This window comes from Dama dama, chromosome 2, assembly GCF_033118175.1.
Source record: "Dama dama isolate Ldn47 chromosome 2, ASM3311817v1, whole genome shotgun sequence".
Classification (NCBI taxonomy): Eukaryota; Metazoa; Chordata; class Mammalia; order Artiodactyla; family Cervidae; genus Dama; species Dama dama.
This window is the reverse complement of record NC_083682.1, coordinates 37,835,447-37,852,996: the sequence shown is the minus strand read 5'-3', so window position 1 is coordinate 37,852,996 and position 17,550 is coordinate 37,835,447. Positions and strand designations below refer to the sequence as shown.

At 38.7% G+C, this 17,550-nt stretch overlaps 1 protein-coding gene across 1 annotated transcript in view; it reads right to left on the bottom strand.

Moving 5' to 3' along the window:
• Positions 1 to 17,550, bottom strand: part of ANKRD42 (ankyrin repeat domain 42) — a gene marked incomplete at its 5' end in the record, with an annotated part of 64,417 nt that overhangs the window by 19,107 nt on the left and 27,760 nt on the right. Inside the window, 4 exons of the mRNA XM_061159727.1 lie at positions 2,054 to 2,180; positions 6,243 to 6,418; positions 10,877 to 10,982; positions 14,919 to 15,044. Of these exons, the coding sequence (XP_061015710.1) occupies positions 2,054 to 2,180; positions 6,243 to 6,418; positions 10,877 to 10,982; positions 14,919 to 15,044 (535 nt within the window). The remainder of the gene's footprint in view (positions 1 to 2,053; positions 2,181 to 6,242; positions 6,419 to 10,876; positions 10,983 to 14,918; positions 15,045 to 17,550) is intronic.

Sequence of the window (17,550 nt, the reverse complement as noted above, 5' to 3'; positions counted from 1 at the left end):
AGGAAGATCTCATCTGGTCTCATCACTTCATGGCAAATAGAAGGGGAAAAAAGTAGAAGCAGTGACAGATTTTATTTTGGGGGCCTTGAAAATCACTGTGGACGGAGACTGCAGCCATGAAATTAAAAGGTGCTTGCTCCTTAGAAGGAAAGCTATGACAAACCTACGCAGTGTATTAAAAAGCAGAGATGACTTTGCCAACAAAGGTCCACATAATCAAAGCTATGGTTTCTCCAGTAGTCATGTACAGATGTGAGAGTTGGACCATAAAGAAAGCTGAGCGCCAAAGAACTGATGCTTTCAAATTGTGGTGCTGGAGAAGACTCTCAAGAGTCCCCCGGCCTGCAAGGATGGATCAAACCAGTTAATCCTAAAGGAAACCAACCCTGAATATTCATTGGAAGGACAGATGCTGGAGCTGAAACTTCAACACTTTGGCCACCTGATGCAAAGAACCGATTCATTGAAAAAGACCCTGATGCTGGGAAAGGTTGAAGGCAAAAGGAGAAGGGGGCAACAGAGGATGAGATGGTTAGACAGTATCACCAACTCAATGGACATGAATTTGAGCAAACTCCGGGAGTTAACACAGGACAGAGGAGCCTGGCATGCTGCAGTCCATAGGGTCACAAAGAGTCATGCACGATTTAGTGACTGAACAACAACAAGAAGACTATTAAAATTGTAATGACCTTGGCTAATAGATTTGGAGTCAATAGATTCAGGCCAAATCTTGGCTCCATCCCTCACCCTTAGTCCTCCCTTTGTGACTTCATGCAAGTCACTTAACCTGTAGTTAAATCTTGGTTTCCTAATCCACATAGTGAGAGAATAGCTCATGGAAGTATGAAGACTGCATGAAACAGTATATATGAGAGGCTTACCTAATGCCTAGCATACAGCAGTGCTCAGAAGTATCAACAGTACAAGCAATAGAGTAATCTGCCTCAGAAGTAAAGGGAACAAAATTTAAAGCTCATTATCTAGGAAATAATTGCCCCACTGTGAAGTACTTTTCTAGACTACAAGGGATCTAAGAAATTTTAGCTAGGCTCTTAGGCAGAGGCCAATACTAAAAACATTTGACATCTCAAAAGACTTTACAGAGGCAGTGGATAGCTACTTGTGTGATGTGATTTATGAAATACAAGGACATTCTGATTAAAAAAATTTTTTTTTGTCTATCACAACTTTCAAATATCCATAGAAAGAGAGCACATTCATCCTATCAAAGACTTAGATGTTACTTTGAATAAATTACCAGATCTCTTACTGAGAGGATGCAGAAGAGGGTGAATGAAAGGGAAACAGGAGGTTCTAACGAGGAGGAAGAGAATCCAATGAAAGGAAAGGCAGGGAAAGCAAAGAACCCATATGCTCTGCTCCTTAAAGACCCACGTTTGATAAAAGCAGCAGTCTCCCTCCTGCCTGCCTGCGCTCTCTGAGCCCTGCGCTCTCTGATGAGCAGAGCAGCAGTGGGAGGAAGAAGCACTTGACACCCTCTATCGCAGCAGCTGTTCATCAACTAGAGCGGGGCCAGATGTGCCCAGAGCCGACCTTGGGTGCAGAAAGTGAAAGGCAAGGGGGCCCTCACTGCCTCCAGGCTTGAGAGCATATGGGGGGCACCACCATCCATGAACACAGGACCGGGTCACACACTTGTGAGCAGGAAGTCCAATATGACAGGGATGGCTAGAGACTGTTGGCTGAAAATCTCAAAGTAGCTGTCTCAAAAACAACAACTCCTCCTTATAAGGCTTTAGTTTTGCAAGGTAGAAAGTTCTGGAGAACAGCTGTGCGAAAATGTAAATGTACATGACACGACTGAATTCTACCTTAAGAACAGTTAAGGTGACACATTTTATGTTATGCATATTTTACCACAATTTTTAAACAATCTTAACACCTTCTCCATCTGAGAGTTTAAGAGGAAAACAGGTTGGAAACTCAAACCCTCTGGTGGGATAAGAAAACAAGTTGTTCAGCAACAAACCCTCACGTAGCATTTAGAAAGGTAAGTAAAAACAAATCACTAGCATTTTGAGGACATTACTTTTCAGACTCGAGCTGTTCTTTCTTCTGCTTCACATCTTCTTCTGTTATTCCTCCCAAGTGTTTATAGTTGCTCTCAGCAATTTCAAGGAGGTGTCTCAATTCTACGATTTTCTTATAAGCTCTCACTGCAAGACAGAGTTGAATAGCAACCTAGTTTAGACGGGTAACAGCCCATGTGCTCACAGGAGGCTGGCCCTGAAGCATATTCTTCCTCTAGAGCCGTGTCTGCAAGGTGAGGGGAAGTGAAGGGAGGGAGGGTGGTGTCTACATAGAAGGATAAACACCAGTAGCAGAGTACTACTGAACAAACAGTGAAATACCTAAATGGGTGATTATTTTCCTGATGCTGGAGGATGTATCATTGTTACGGCTATTATTAATACCATGAACAGGGAAGGAGGGAGGCTGGCCAGCAGCATTTTAGGACTACCGATCAGGCACGATCTAATTATGTCAGATAATTAGAAAAACTGAAATATGCTTGATGCATTTAAGATAAACCAGAACTAATCCAATTCCCAAATTTTGTCAAAAGATGATACTGAGAAGGAAGTTTGCTGATAGCTGCTTTGAGCTATTCTCCAACTATTAAAACTAGGATCTTTCTATCCTTTGTGGTACTAGTTCTCAACCTGGGTTGATTTTCTCCTCCAAGGAGTATGTGGCAATATCTGGAGACCTTTTAACTTGCTGACCCTTAGAGGATGAAGGGAAACAGAATATTGGCATGTAGAGGCTCAGGATGCTACTAAACATCTTAAAATACACATGAGAAACCCCTCAACAAATAAGGATCTGGCCCAAAATGTCCATAGTACAGAAGTTGAGAAATTTTGCCATACAACCGGTTAACAAATCACTTCCTCTGATTTATCTCTCAGTTGGTTAGAGCTGCAGGTTCCAAACGGCACACATCAGAATCAACTTGGGCACTTTTTAAAATGCGTATGTTTGAGCCCCATATCAGTCCTACAAATTCAGGTCTTCATACCCTGTACGAGCTCCTCAGACAATGCAGATGCACAGACAGGTCTGGGATCCACCATAACCACCAGCAAGCAAATAGAGGGGACTTTTTTTTTTTTTTTAATGTTATATAAGATTGAAAGAATTGTGACTGTTTATCTAATCTTTAATATTTGAAGGCTATGTTTTGAAAAAGCTGTTCTATGGGATTTTAAGAGCTAGGACTAATCAGGATTAGCTCCAGGAAGAGAGATTTTAACAAAGGTGAAACGAAATAAAAGCAGTAAGAGTTATCGTGCATTTGTGGAGTGCCTATGATGGACATTGCGCTAAGTGCCTTGTACATTTTAATCCTCACAAGAACCCTGTCAGAAGGTAGAAATGGGCCATCTGGGCAACAGTGAGTGTCTTCACTGAAAGTAACTGGATGCTGGATGACATGACAGGAGTGTTGAGCCAGGAGCCAAACCTCAAATGGTTCCAGGGTTCTATGATGCCATGACCCTAAACCTAACTCACTAAAGAATGCTCTGAACTGAAACTCAGTTCCAAGAATTCTGGGATGACAAGAAATCCAACCAGTCCCCTACAGGTGCTCTTGCAAAATCTAACGTTCCAAGAAGAGACTGGCTAGTCCTTTGGATTTTGTTCTGGAATAAAATTAAATAAGGATAAGAAAACAGCACATACAAACCCTCACTAGCTGCAAACACCACGATTGGGCGCCAGCAGAGTCTCACTGTGTGACAAGGGTGTAAGAGGGTGTTTACATCAAACACACCACAGTAGGGACCTGTTCTGGTTTCATTCATGGTCTTTCCCAAAGCATCTTTCAAAAATTCTGTGATTCACTGACAATGATACTTTACAAATATCTCCTGCTCAAATTATTTCAGAAGACACTGAAATTCTACAAATCACTTGTTCATTTTCGGCAATTCTAGTAAGTCCTTGCCAATTCTCAGTACAATCAACAAAAAGAAATCTAAGCACAAACAAAATAAAAAATAGATAAAGTGGATTTCATCAAAATGAAAAGCATGTGCACTGCAAAGGACATCATCAAGAAAAAAGACAACCCACAGAACAGGAGAAAATATCTGCAAATCATGTGTGTGACACAGGACTTAAATCTGGAAGTTCTCTTACAACTCAATAATAAAAAGATAAATAACTCAGTTGAAAAATAGTCAAAGGATTTGAGTAGATATTTCTTCAAAGAAGATAATGCAAGTGATCAATGGGCACATGAAAAGATACTGAACATCCCACTAATCATTAGGGAAATGCCAAGCAAATCTACCAAATGAAATACCACTACACACTCTAATCAACTATTAATATAATCAATTAGACAACAAGTACTGGTAAGATGCGGAGAAACTGGAACCCTCACATGTGGTTGGTGGGAATGTAAAATGGTGCAGCCACTTTGGAAAACAGTTTGAAGTTCTTCAATGTGCCAGACATACTTTTACCAGATGATGCAACAATCCCAACTCCTAGGTGTATCCAAGGAAATGAAAATACACATCCAAACAAAAACGTGTATACGAATGTTCACAGCAGCATTATTCTTAATAACCAAAATATGGAAAAAAACCTCAAATGACCAGCAACTGATAAATGGATATATAAAGTGTATTTAGCAGTAAAAAAGAATAAATATGAAGTAATGATCCACGTTACAAAGTACATGAAGCTTGAAAATGTGCTAAGTGACAGAAGTTAGTCACAAAAGACCACAGATGGTATCATCCCATTCATATGAAATGCCCAGAATAGGCAAACCTATAGAGACAGAGAGCAGATTAGCAGTTGCCTAATTTGGGGGATGGTTTGGGGGTAAGGAAAAGAAGGTACGGGTAATGGGTGTGAGCTTTCTTTTGGGGGTGATAGAAATACTACAAATTTTATTGTAATAATGGTTGCACAAATCTGAATACACTAAAACCATTATTAAATTATACACTTTAAATAGGTAGATTAGATTAAATGGTATGTGAATTACATCTCAATAAAGCTATTTAAAATAAAGCTGTCAGGAAATTCTGAAGAGATCACTGACTCTGAGCCCTGCTATGAGGCGATCCAGGTGGGCTGCTTGTTGAGAGCCCCTGGCATCAGCATCTTCACGCTGCATTCACCAGGAAAGAGGTTTCTACCATCTCCCGGAGAATGAGGTTCTATCTAACAGTGTTCTGGGAGTTCTTTTAAAAAAATTTCTTTTATTTAGACATGAATTAGAAATTTTTCTCAGAGAACAGAGTTTTGGTACAACGAGTTCTTGTCAGAATAACTGAAAGTACTTTCCAGAGATCAGGAAGAAGGGAACTGGGCTTCCCTGGTGGCTCAGTGGTGAAGAATCAGCCTGTCAATGCAGGGCACACAGGTTCAATCCCTGGTCCAGGAGGACCCCACATGTTGAGGGACAACCAAGCCCACGCACTGCAACTTCTGGGCCTGCGCTCTAGAGCCCGGGAGCCGCAACTGCTGAGCCCACGATCTGCTACTACTGAAGCCCAGACGCTCTAGGGCCTGCGCTCCACAACAAGAGAAGCCCCTGCTCACTGCAACTAGGGAAAAGCCCAAACAGCAACAAAGACTCAGCACAGCCAGATAAATGAATAAATTAAAAAAAAAAAAGAGGAAGGGAACTGACATTTACTAAGCTTCTACCATGAGCGAGGCACATCCCATTCATTAGTGCACTCTGTGAGGGTGATGTTATGTTAACATTCTCATTTTTATAGATGAGGAAACCAAGGTTCAGAGTAACACAGCTAGAAAGAGGTGAAGCCCTGATGTCTGAATCCACTGCCCAAGCACTGCTCACTTTACTACACCTGCCTCTGCTTTGGTTAGCCTCCATTCAAACAGATCCTTCTTATCTTTCTCATTATGAAAGAGTGCCATTGAAACAGTTCTTCTCATCCACTCATATGAGCCATGGTTCTCTGACAGACACCATGAGAAGTGAAATTAGGGTTATGTGGCATGAAAATATCACTTTCCTCATGGAGGGACTGAGATCATGTCTTATATTCTTTGTATGTTCAATAACCCCTAGTACAAAAATTTGTACTACTTCTCCCCAAAATACCAAAGTATTTTACTTTGTAGACGGTAATTACCTTTAGACTAATTCCCCAAGTTTGTGGTAAAAACTGGCTATGGTATTTTTTTTAAAGGGAAAATCATGAAAGAGTTGGCACACTTACCTCTGGCATCTGTTTTATCTGACTCACTGAGACCTAAATCATCTCTGGCATCAGTGCTTCCCTCAACACCATGTCTTATAAAAAACCTAATATCATTTTCATTAATTTCATTCTCATCATCCGTATCATATTTCTGTAGTCCTTCTAATAGCTTTACTGCTGCTAAATGGGCAAACCTGTAGAAAAGAATTAGTAATTAACAGGATCCATAATCTTTTCCAAATTTAAATCACAGTTTGTACTTAATTTAGGGAATTACACTCTACATCATCTCACCAGCTCACCCACCACTAAAGAAGCAAAACTGTATCTGAAATTCGGTGACAATGTGACACATATCCAGCTATGCAGGAAACTCAAATAGTTAGTGGAAACGAAGGACAAGCAGTCATACTAAAGGCTGATTCCATATTTTTGGGAGAGGCCAATTTATATGGCATGTGGAATCTTAGTTCCCCAACCAGGGATTAAACCCAGGCCCTCAGCAGTGAGAGTACAGAGTCCTAACCACTGGGCTGCTAAGGAATTCCCAGATTCCATAATTTTTAGTGGCAAAAATCCAACTGAAAGAAGTGATCTACTATCAAAAGAATATTTGGTGTGCCCCAGACAGAGCTGTTCAACTGGCAGAAAACCCAGAACAACCCTACTTGATCTACCTCTGTTTACTACCGTTTCCTGACGGCCTAAGTTAGGTTGTAGAATTAGTTCTGGTTCCAGTTTTAGGGAAAACTACAGCTCTAGCCCCCTTCTTCCTCAACCCTCAAACACTCAGCATGGCTTTGAAATTTAATGGAAAAATAATGGTATTTCTATCCACATTTCCTATTTTCTTTGATCTTCTCCACACCTCTATGAAGCTAGTAATATACTCTTGGTTTTCAGGTTGTTGCTGTGACTGTATGTAACCTGCATATTTTTTCCCAAAGTTTTGCTAATGAAAATGTTTAATTGCTTTCTCTTAGGAGATGAAGAATTACTCACTAAACACAAAAACCTCAAATCCCTATTTTTTTCCTCACATACTTACATAACCACATGCACACATATATCCTAACCTTTCACCAGGTATTGCAAATCATTAATGATATAGTAATAAACACAGGAAGTTGTAAGGTTAAAAAAATTCATTATATCTATTACTAGACTGTAACTTAACAGCTAGCACTTACTGAGTACTTGCTTTACAACAGATTCAAGGGTACTTCTATAACACCACACTCACACTTAGCATTTTAGTGGATGAGTGACAAAAAAATGTGGGCCAGACATTATAATCACTCGTGACACTAATATAGACAAACAGATCCACGGGTAAAATATAGGGTACAGAAATAAGCCCATGTATACATGGACACCTAACTGGGACAAAGACACAAAGGCAATTTAGGAAAAAAGACAGCTTTTTCAACAAATGCTGCTAGAACAATTAGATACCCATATGCAAAATAAAAAGAACTTAGATGCATACCTCATACCATATACAAAAATTAACTCAACATGGATCACAGACATCAGTGTAAAACCTAAAACAATGTCTAAAAGAAAACAAAAGGGGGATCAGGGTGAGGAACACATGTAAATCCATGGCTGATTCGTGTCAATGTATGGCAAAAACCACTACAATACTGTAAAGTAATTAGCCTCCAACTAATAAAAATAAATGAAAAAAAAATTTTTTCATGGCTGCAGTCACCATCTGCAGTGGATTTGGAGCCCAAGGAAAAATAAATAAATAAATAAACTAAATCAAGCTGCTACTTAAAAAAAAAAAAAAAAGAGAGAGAAAGAAATCAAAGATTTCTTAGATATGATACCAAAAGAGTAACCCATAAAAGAGCAAACTGATAAAAAAAAAAAAATTTTGCTCTTGGGACCTCCCTGGTGGTCAGTGGCTAAGACTCCACACTCCCAATGCAGGGGCCCAGGTTCCATCCCTGGTCAGAGAACTAGATCCCACATGTTGCAACCAAGAGTCCATATGCCACAACTAGAGATTCTGCATGCCTGCAACTAAAAGATCCCATATGCTGCAACTATTTTTTTTTTAAATCTTACATGCTACAACAAAGGCTGAAGATCCTGCAAGCTACAACTAAGACCCAGCACACTCAAATAAACTAGTAAATATTTTTTTAAAATTATTTTTGCTCATTATTAAGAGGATGAAAAAACAAACCACAACTGAGAGAAAATCTTCACAAAACAAACATCTGAGAAAGAATTAGTATCCAGAATATAGAAAGAGCTCTTAAAACTCAACAATTAAGAAAAAAAAAACACTACCCAAGTTTTAATACTGGACAAAGATCTGAACGGTCACTTTGCCAAAGGAAAACAAACAAATGACAAATATGAATATGAAAAGATGCATCAAATGATTTTTCATTTGGAAAAAACAAGTTAAAAGCCACAATAAGATACCAGTACACACCTACTGGAATTACGAAAATCAAAACATCTGGCAATATTAAATGCTGGCATGACAAGGAGTAACAGAAACGCTCATCCATTGCTTGTGAGATGCAAATTGGTGTGGTCACTTTGGAAGGCACTGTAACAGTTGCTTAAAAAGATAAACACACCCTTAGCATCTGACTTCCCTGGTGGCTCACACGGTAAAGCGTCTCCCTTACAACGCGGGAGACCTGGGCTCGATCCCTGAGTCAGGAAGATCCTTTGGAGAAGGAAATGGCAGCCCACTCCAGTACTCTTGCCTGGAAAATTCCATGGACGGAGGAGCCTGGTAGGCTACAGTCCATGGGGTCACAAAGAGTCAGACACGACTGAGCGACTTCACTTTCACTTTAGCACCTGACTCAGCAGTCCTACTCCTAAGTATTACCCAAGTGAATTGAATACTTGGGTTCACACAAAAATCTGTATGCAAATATATATAGCAGCTGTATTCATAATCACCAAAAAGTAGATACAAATAAAACATCCTTTAACAGGTTAGGGGATAATCAAACTCTGGAATACTATGGAATTCCACAGCCAATGGAATACTACACTGCAACAAGAAAGAGATGAACCACTACACATGAACAAACTTCAAAATAACTATGCTCAGTGAAAAAAGCCACCTACATAAGAGTATAAGTATATATTGTATGTTTCCATTTATATAAAATTCTAGCAAATGCAAACTAATCTCTAGTGACAGAAAGCAAATTCATGTTTTCTTGGGGATGCAGCAGTGGAAAGCAGTGGAGAGAGATTACAAAAGTGCACAAGATTTTGTGAGGGGTGAAGGAAAAGTTCACTCTCTTGATTGTGATTATGATTTCACAGGTAGACACATGTATCAGAGTTCATCAGTTTGTGCTGCACAAATCTGTGTGCTTTACTGATAAATCTATTTTTAAAAATAAAGACAAAAGTTAGCCTGAGTTGGTAATGATGCTAGTATGTAGTAAAACAAAACCATATTCCAAGGCTTCAAAAAGATCCTACAGACAAAAATTTTATGGAACATGACCTCACAAACAAAAACTGCATGGCAACTTAATGAATAATTAGGCCCTTGTATCCTGTCAAGCCTCATGTGCAGCTTTAGTCCACACTCCTATTTTAGACTCAAGTTGTTCTGAGCCACATGCATTCGAATCTTGAACACACAAGGCGTTATCTTTCAACTCTTTCTCCTTCAAGTGGCAGCATAAATGTTGCTTTCACCAAGAAAAAAATTTTCCCAGACTTCTATATAAATTCTGACACCCTGCAGTTTCCTTCATAACTCTTACCACCATCTGTATTAACATTTCTCCCCCACAACTTTCAAACAGAAATACTTGGGCACTTTTTCTTCTATGTCCTTTATTGTACTTTATATAGGACTCCACTGGTGGATCAGATGGTAAAGAATCTGTCCACAATGCAGGAGACCCACATTCAACCCCCGGGTCGGGAAGATCCTATATATAATGTGTACTGATAATGTAATTATAATAAATAAAGGTTACATTTGCACATTTATCTCTCCACAAGACCATAAGGTTGTTGATAGCAAGGACTAAGTTTTTTCATCTTAGTAATTCTAATGCTAACCACAGCACTTGGAACATGGTTAAGCTGAATGAAAAACAATCAAATGAACAAATGGATGAACTAAAGTATTCCTTGAGGACCTGATCTGAAATGAGCTCCAAGTGAGTAATAATGGGTGTTACACTTAATTCAAATACAAATATTAAAATCTGTTTCAAAATCTATGTGACTCCTTTTGAATATTCCTTTCTCTTACACAGCATTTCTCAACAGGTACCAGCATTTGGGCGGGACAATTCTTCGTTGTACACCACTATTCTGAGCACTGTAGAATGTCTGGCATCCTTGGACTGACCTAATGAAACATCAGTGATGGTCTCCATCATTGTGACAACACCCCTCCGCACACATTTCCAAATTCACCACTCCACAAAGAAAGGGGACGATACTATCTCCTAGCTGAAAATTACTGCTTTAGAGAGAAGAGCTGATATGTTGTCAAACATCAATTCAGCTTAAAAATTATCATGCCATCAGCATTTGACTGAGTTCTATAATTTCAGAAATCTTCAGAGATAGAATTCTGAGTATAAGAGAATACATGCAAAATTTTAAAAACAAAGAAGCAAAACAGGTAGAGATACCTCTTAGCCACATCACTGGGTCTCTCCCTCGCTTTGTTGGTAATGTTACTGTCTGCTCCCATTTTAATCAGCCATTGCAAACACTCTATATGGCCTTGCCCAGCGGCTATAAAAAAAACAAACAAAACAAAATGCACACACACAAAAGTTATTGTTATCAGTAAACAATTTTCTAAAATTTTGGACAGTACCACTAGAGAGTACTTTTGTAAATACTAATCCTTACAATAATCAACAAAAGTAGGTTGGCCAGATGTTATTTTCTCTATGTCACTTATTCATTCATTAGACACATATTTAATCAAATGTTTGCTATGCTCAGCCCTTATGTAGAAACTTTACATACAGATACAAAAAAGCTGAAGCTCAAAGAGGATATTTATTTAACATCACACAGCCAATAAGTAATGGATTTGAAACCATAATCTATGCTTTGTGCTAACCCTTATCCAGTGCTCATCGACTGCACTCACAGCTTCTGACCAATCCTGTATCAGGCCAAATGTGAGTATAATCTATGTGAATGCGAAAGATTGAAAAATCTTTTGTCGTCTTCTATAAATAGTTTATTCCTCTGACCTTCACAACTCAGAATTTACAGGCTCCTCGATGATTACATAAACTGTTCATCACCTCTCCTTAAAACACATGCACTCAATAGTAATTTTCACCTCCAAACTCAGCTTATATGTTTTCACACCTGGTGCCCATCACCCAATTACATGCTCATCTAACTTCTCCCCTCCTCCTCAGTCCATCTCAAGACTCAGGGAAACTGTAGGGGGGGGGGGGGGGGGCGGGGGAGTTCAATAATCTAAAAAGATTTGCGTTTAGATTCACTAAACAACAGACTGGAGGACAGGACAGAACTTAGAAAGTGGCTGGCATGCAGAAATATAATAAAAATAATAATACAGAGTTGATGAATAAATGATGAAGAAAATGAATGAAATCTTAGCTCTGCTCTTACTAGTTGTGCAACCTCAGTCCAGAAACCTGAGGGGGGTGGTATAAATTGGAAATTTGGGATTAACAGATAGGCTACTATATATAAAACAAATAAATAACAAGGACCTACTGTATGGCATAGGGAACTATATGCAATAACTTGTAATAATCTACAATGGAAAAGAATCTGAAAAATATACACATATATGTAAATATAACTTAATCACTTTGTTATATATCTGAAACATTGTAAATCAACTAAACTTCAATTTTTTTTAATGAACATTAAAAAAAAGAAAAAAACCCTGATACCTCTGGACCTCAATTTCCTTACCTTTTGCAGAGTTGATGTCATATTTATAAGAATAATACACTACTGCTTCATAAAACTACAATAAGGATTAAATATGATGACAGTTTTACACCCTGTTTAGTGTTTACTAACATATTATATCTATATTCCCATGACACTTCCTCTGTAATTTAACCCAAAGAAACTTCTGTTCCTCACCATCTACTCCTGAATTCCTATTCCACGTATTTTAACAGCCAAATACTTTTTGCCACTGATTACACCCTGACTTATACAAATCTCTAGGTGCTCACAGTATAAGCATGTAGCTCCTTGGCAATAAGGTCTAAATCTCATACTGTCTTCATGGTGCAGGCATGTGGTTGGTCTGAATACATACACGCGTGCTCAGTTGCTCAGCTGTGTCTGACTCTCTGCGACCCTACAGGGGATTCCACAACTGTTTATCTTTAAAGTGAATGAATGGATGGAGACGACCACTTTGCAGAACTCTTCCTTGTTGTCTTAGCTTTCCAATTGTTTAACCCTTTAGGTCAATCATGTGTGATTCTGCATATATATTTGAATTATGTGCTGTGTGCGTGCTCATTCACTTAGTCATGTCTGACTCTTTGTCACCCCATGGACTGTAGCCCACCAGGCTCCTCTGTCCATGGGATTCTCCAGGCAAGAATACTGGAGTGGGCTGCCATTTCCTTCTGCAGGGGATCTTCCCGACCCAGGGATCGAACTCATGTTTCCAGCATCTCCTGCACTGGCCAGTGGATTCTTATACCACTGAGCCACCTGGGAAGCCCTGCTGAATATATACATGTCTCTCTAAGATGAGTCAAAGAAGAGGAACTTTTGGTATGACTCTGATGCTTTAAAAGTCAATCTACCTCCAATACTGGCAACAGTGATGAAAGGACACTAAGCCAGACCCAGTGACATAGCAATGCCCTCAGCACTGCAGGCCAGCATACAAAGGCCTGGAAGACTCTTATCCTCCCCTTCTCTGCTTGACTCATCACCAAAACTCAGTGCTGGCTCCTGAAGAGACTGGGGTTTCTCTCAGCAAATCTAAAACCAGCTAACAAAGAATACTGGAGGGGACTTCCCTGATTGTCCAGTGGCTAAGGCTCCACACTCCCAATGCAGAGGGCCTAAGGTTCAATCCCTGCTGAGGGAACCAGGTCCCACATGCTGCAACCAAGGATTTCTCATGCTACAACTAAAGATCCCACGCGTAGCAACTAAGACCTGGCACAGCCAAAAAAATAAATAAATATGTATATTAAGAAAAGAACACTACGGGATTTCCCAGACCTCAAGATGCCCATCTTTGCTACAGTGCTACAATAATGACACCCCACACACACATTAGCAATAGAAACCGGTTATGTATACAGGATATGATATGGAACTTTGCTCCCGGGTACCACATTTTAAAAAATACTCTATGAACATTTTGAATCTCCCCCCCATTCACAAACCTCATGGTAAAGAGTTTTACACCTAAACATTCAGCGGAGATAGGTGGAATGAAATTCTCCAAGTCTAGGGTAGAACGTTTACTGAAGTGAGGACCTTTCTATGTGAGGAGAAACTCCTTTCATGTTCCTCTTCCTCCTGCTCCACTGACCCTCTCTCTCTGATAAAACATGGTGCTTAGATTCTATACTTGAGACCCAATATGACTTAAATGAACTTTAATGATTAAGCTAACAACAGAACCAACAAAAACACGATCTGCAACTGGGACTCCCAGAAGTAATGTATGAAATAAAGTCCAATTCAAACACAAGACTATATTAACAAGCCTACTTTTTACACTAAGACTTTTAACAAGCCTACTTTTACACTAAGACTTTTATATGCCATTGATTATGAAGAAACTTATGACATATCACAAATCAAACAGAATGGAAATTCACATGCAGTAGGTTAAAGATTTGGTTTTTTATTTTATAAATAAAAGTAAGATTGTCAAGAATAAATCCTACAGTATATATTCCCAACACTAAGCTGACAATTTAACAGTCTGATTTAAAAACAAACATAAAAAGATTAAGATTCTCATAGAGAGAAGGAGAGCACAAAGAAAAATGGCAGATATTTTGAAAATGTGTTCAAATCTAATGTTCACTGATATTTCTATGGCAGTAAAAACATTTTTGCAAGGTACAAGAAAGAAGAAAATTCTACTCAACTCTACTATTTTTAAAAATATATATATTTATTTGTTTATTTGTCTGCATCAAGTCTTAGTTGCCACACGTGGGATCTTAAACTGTGTCATGTAGGATCCTTTGTCGTGGGGCGTGGGCTCAGTGCACCGAGGCATGTGGGATCTTAGTTCCCTAAACAGAGATCGAAGCCACATACCCTGTACTGCAAGGCGGATTTTTTAACAAATGGACCACCAGAGAAGTCCCCTGCTCGATCTTTTTTTCTAGAGAGATGGTTTCTATTTCAATAAACTAATCAGTCATTTTTAGTCCAAAGAAAATGACAGTCCTCAGAAACTTCTCTGGTAGTGAATTTCACTTAACTAACATGACAGTGTCACAAGAGAATTTGTGAATTACTCTCAAATGTAATAATGCATAAATGTCCGACATAAAAGGAATTATCACACTTGAGTTGAAAATTAAGCACCCTGTATACCATATAAGGTAGACTGATACCTCTCAGCATATCAGGAAAAATTTTACATTTTCATGTGCTTCTAATGAATAATTATTTTAACAGTAACTCAACAGCAATTGTGTTAAAACAGAAGCAGGAATCATAACTTACCTTTATGCATAAGAGTTGATCCATTATTATCACGTTCATTAATATTAATTACTCCATCTTCTATTAATTTCTTAAGCATTTCCAAATCACCCTTAAAGGCAGCCACATGACCTGGAAATGCTAATGCTATGAATAAAAAAATTCAGTATTTCAGTAAACACAGGAATTCATTCTTTTTCCCTGCCTTAATCAGTCATACATTTCAGGTTTCAATATTATGAGCATGTTATATTAGAATTAGTTCAGTTGATGCAATGACAAGTAATAAGATTATTGTGTGCCTTTCCATCCCTCAGGATATGAAAAGGACTATACTGTACCAGAACTATTCCTGTCATCTTCCCTGTTTCTCTCAGGCCACCACAAAATACAAGGAGATGGTCATTTTCAACACTTTGCATAAAGATATACTTGGTCTCAAGTTGTACATTTGCACAGACCACTCCCTCTGTTTACAAGGAAGTGAAGAAAGCAAAGGAAACTGGAAGCAGATGAAGTATACAGGTGTGTGCATACATACACAGGTGTGAATGCACCTGACCTGGTGCCCAGCACAGAGCAAATGCTTAGTAACATGTTGTTAATGATAACAGTTACACACACTGGGCCCTTACTGAATGTCAAGCATGGCAGTAAGCGCTTAAAAGGACTGCCTCATTTTGCCCTCTAACAACCCTGCAACAGCTATTCTCAATTTTATATATGGAAAGAAAACAACCTAGAATACTCAAAAGGAGTATTTTTAAAAGAACAAAGTTGAAGATATAGTAGCTGACTGCCAGTCTTACTACAAAGCTAGTAATCAAAGCTGTGTAGTATTGGCAAATAAACAGACTATCAATAAGACAGAATGCTTAAACAAAATATGGGACATCCCTACAATGGAATACTACTAAGCAATAAAAAGTAATGAACTACTAATATACATAATACAAATGAATCTCAAAAGAGTTCCATTAGAAAAACCCAAACTAATCTATAGTGACAGAAAACAAATCAGTGGTTGTGTAGGTCAGGGTGAAAGAAGGGATGAGAGGGCATGAAAAAATATTTGAGGTAATGAAAGTGCTTTGCATCTTGATTGTGATGGTGGTTTCATGATATATATTAAAACTCAAACTGCATACTTTAACTATAGTTTATTGTACATAAATCATATTTTAATAAAGTTGCCTTTTTTAAAATAAAGGACATCATTTGTGAAAAAAGTCATAGTGTGAGAGAAAATATATCAGATAAAATTAATAAAAGATAGGTATCAGAACTATGTAAAAGAACTCAAGTAATTTAGAAAAGGACAAAGAACAATTCTACAGGCAATTCATAGAAAAGTAAACTAAAACAGCCAGTAACTTTATGAAACAATGTTCAACCTTATTAGTAATCAAAAAATGAAAATTACAACACAAGTTAAACTTCTTCATACCCAACTAAGTGGCAAAAATGTTTAAGTCTGACAACACTGAATATTGTTCATCTAAATTCTCACCAAACATTGCTGATGAGAGTGTAAATTACTACGACCACTTTGATGAAGAATGCAGCATTTATACCTATTTATACTGAAGATGGGCATATCCCACCAAACAAAACCTAAAGTAGAATTTCCCAAGTGCTTGCCAAGGCAGAACTCTCAGCCCTCAATCTTCAGAGTAGACAGGCAGTACACCTCAAGAAGTCTCATCCACTGGTCCCAGTGTGCCACACCAGTGTCATTTTCAGTATAGGCTACGTGTGAAAAAGGTAGTGAGGCACTTCTCTAAAGAATATCTTGTACATGCACACAAGGACACTTTTAAGAATATTCATCACCACATGGATTGTAACACTGAAAACTGTAAACAATCTAAATATCAAACTGGAGAATGGAATAATAATGTTTTTATTAAATGCCATACTACACAAAAAATTTAAAAGAATAAACTAGAATACATCTATCTGTCTAATAAGCCTCAAAAATCATAACATTTCACAAAAAAAAGTCAGAGAAGAATACATACTGTTTTATGCCATTTTTATCAAGTTTTAAAAGAAGTTTAAGGGACTTCCCTGGTGGTGGTGAAGAATCCACGTGCCAGTTCCAGGGACATGGGTTCATCCCTGGTCCAGGAAGATCCCACATGCTGTGGAGCAAGCCCGTGCATCACAACTCCTGAGCCTGCCTGCTGCAACCACACAAGCCCAGGCACCTAGAGCCCAGTGCCCTGCAACAAAAGAAGCCCTGCACTGCAGTGAAGACTGGCCCCAGCTCGTCACAATCAGAAAAAGCCTGCGCACAGCAACAAAGATCCAGAGTGGCCAAAAATAAATCAATCAATCTTTAAAAAAAAAAAAAACTTTCAAAGACTCCTAGTTGTCCACTGAAACCTCCTTCCTTTCATAGCAACAAGAGTTGTAGCAGAGCTGAGGGTCCTCAGCTGGTTACTGAATTCTCCAGGCTTCCCCACAGCTGAGTGTGGCCATGTGACTGACTAACCTCTTGCCAATAGGATGTTAGCAAAAGTGATGACTGCAAACTAGACTTTGAAAATCCTAGTTTATACTTTGTTCTCTCCCCTCCTCCTGCTGGATTAGCAACACCTAGACAGAGAGCTGGTTAGGATGACAACAGGTCTCTGAATGACTACACAGA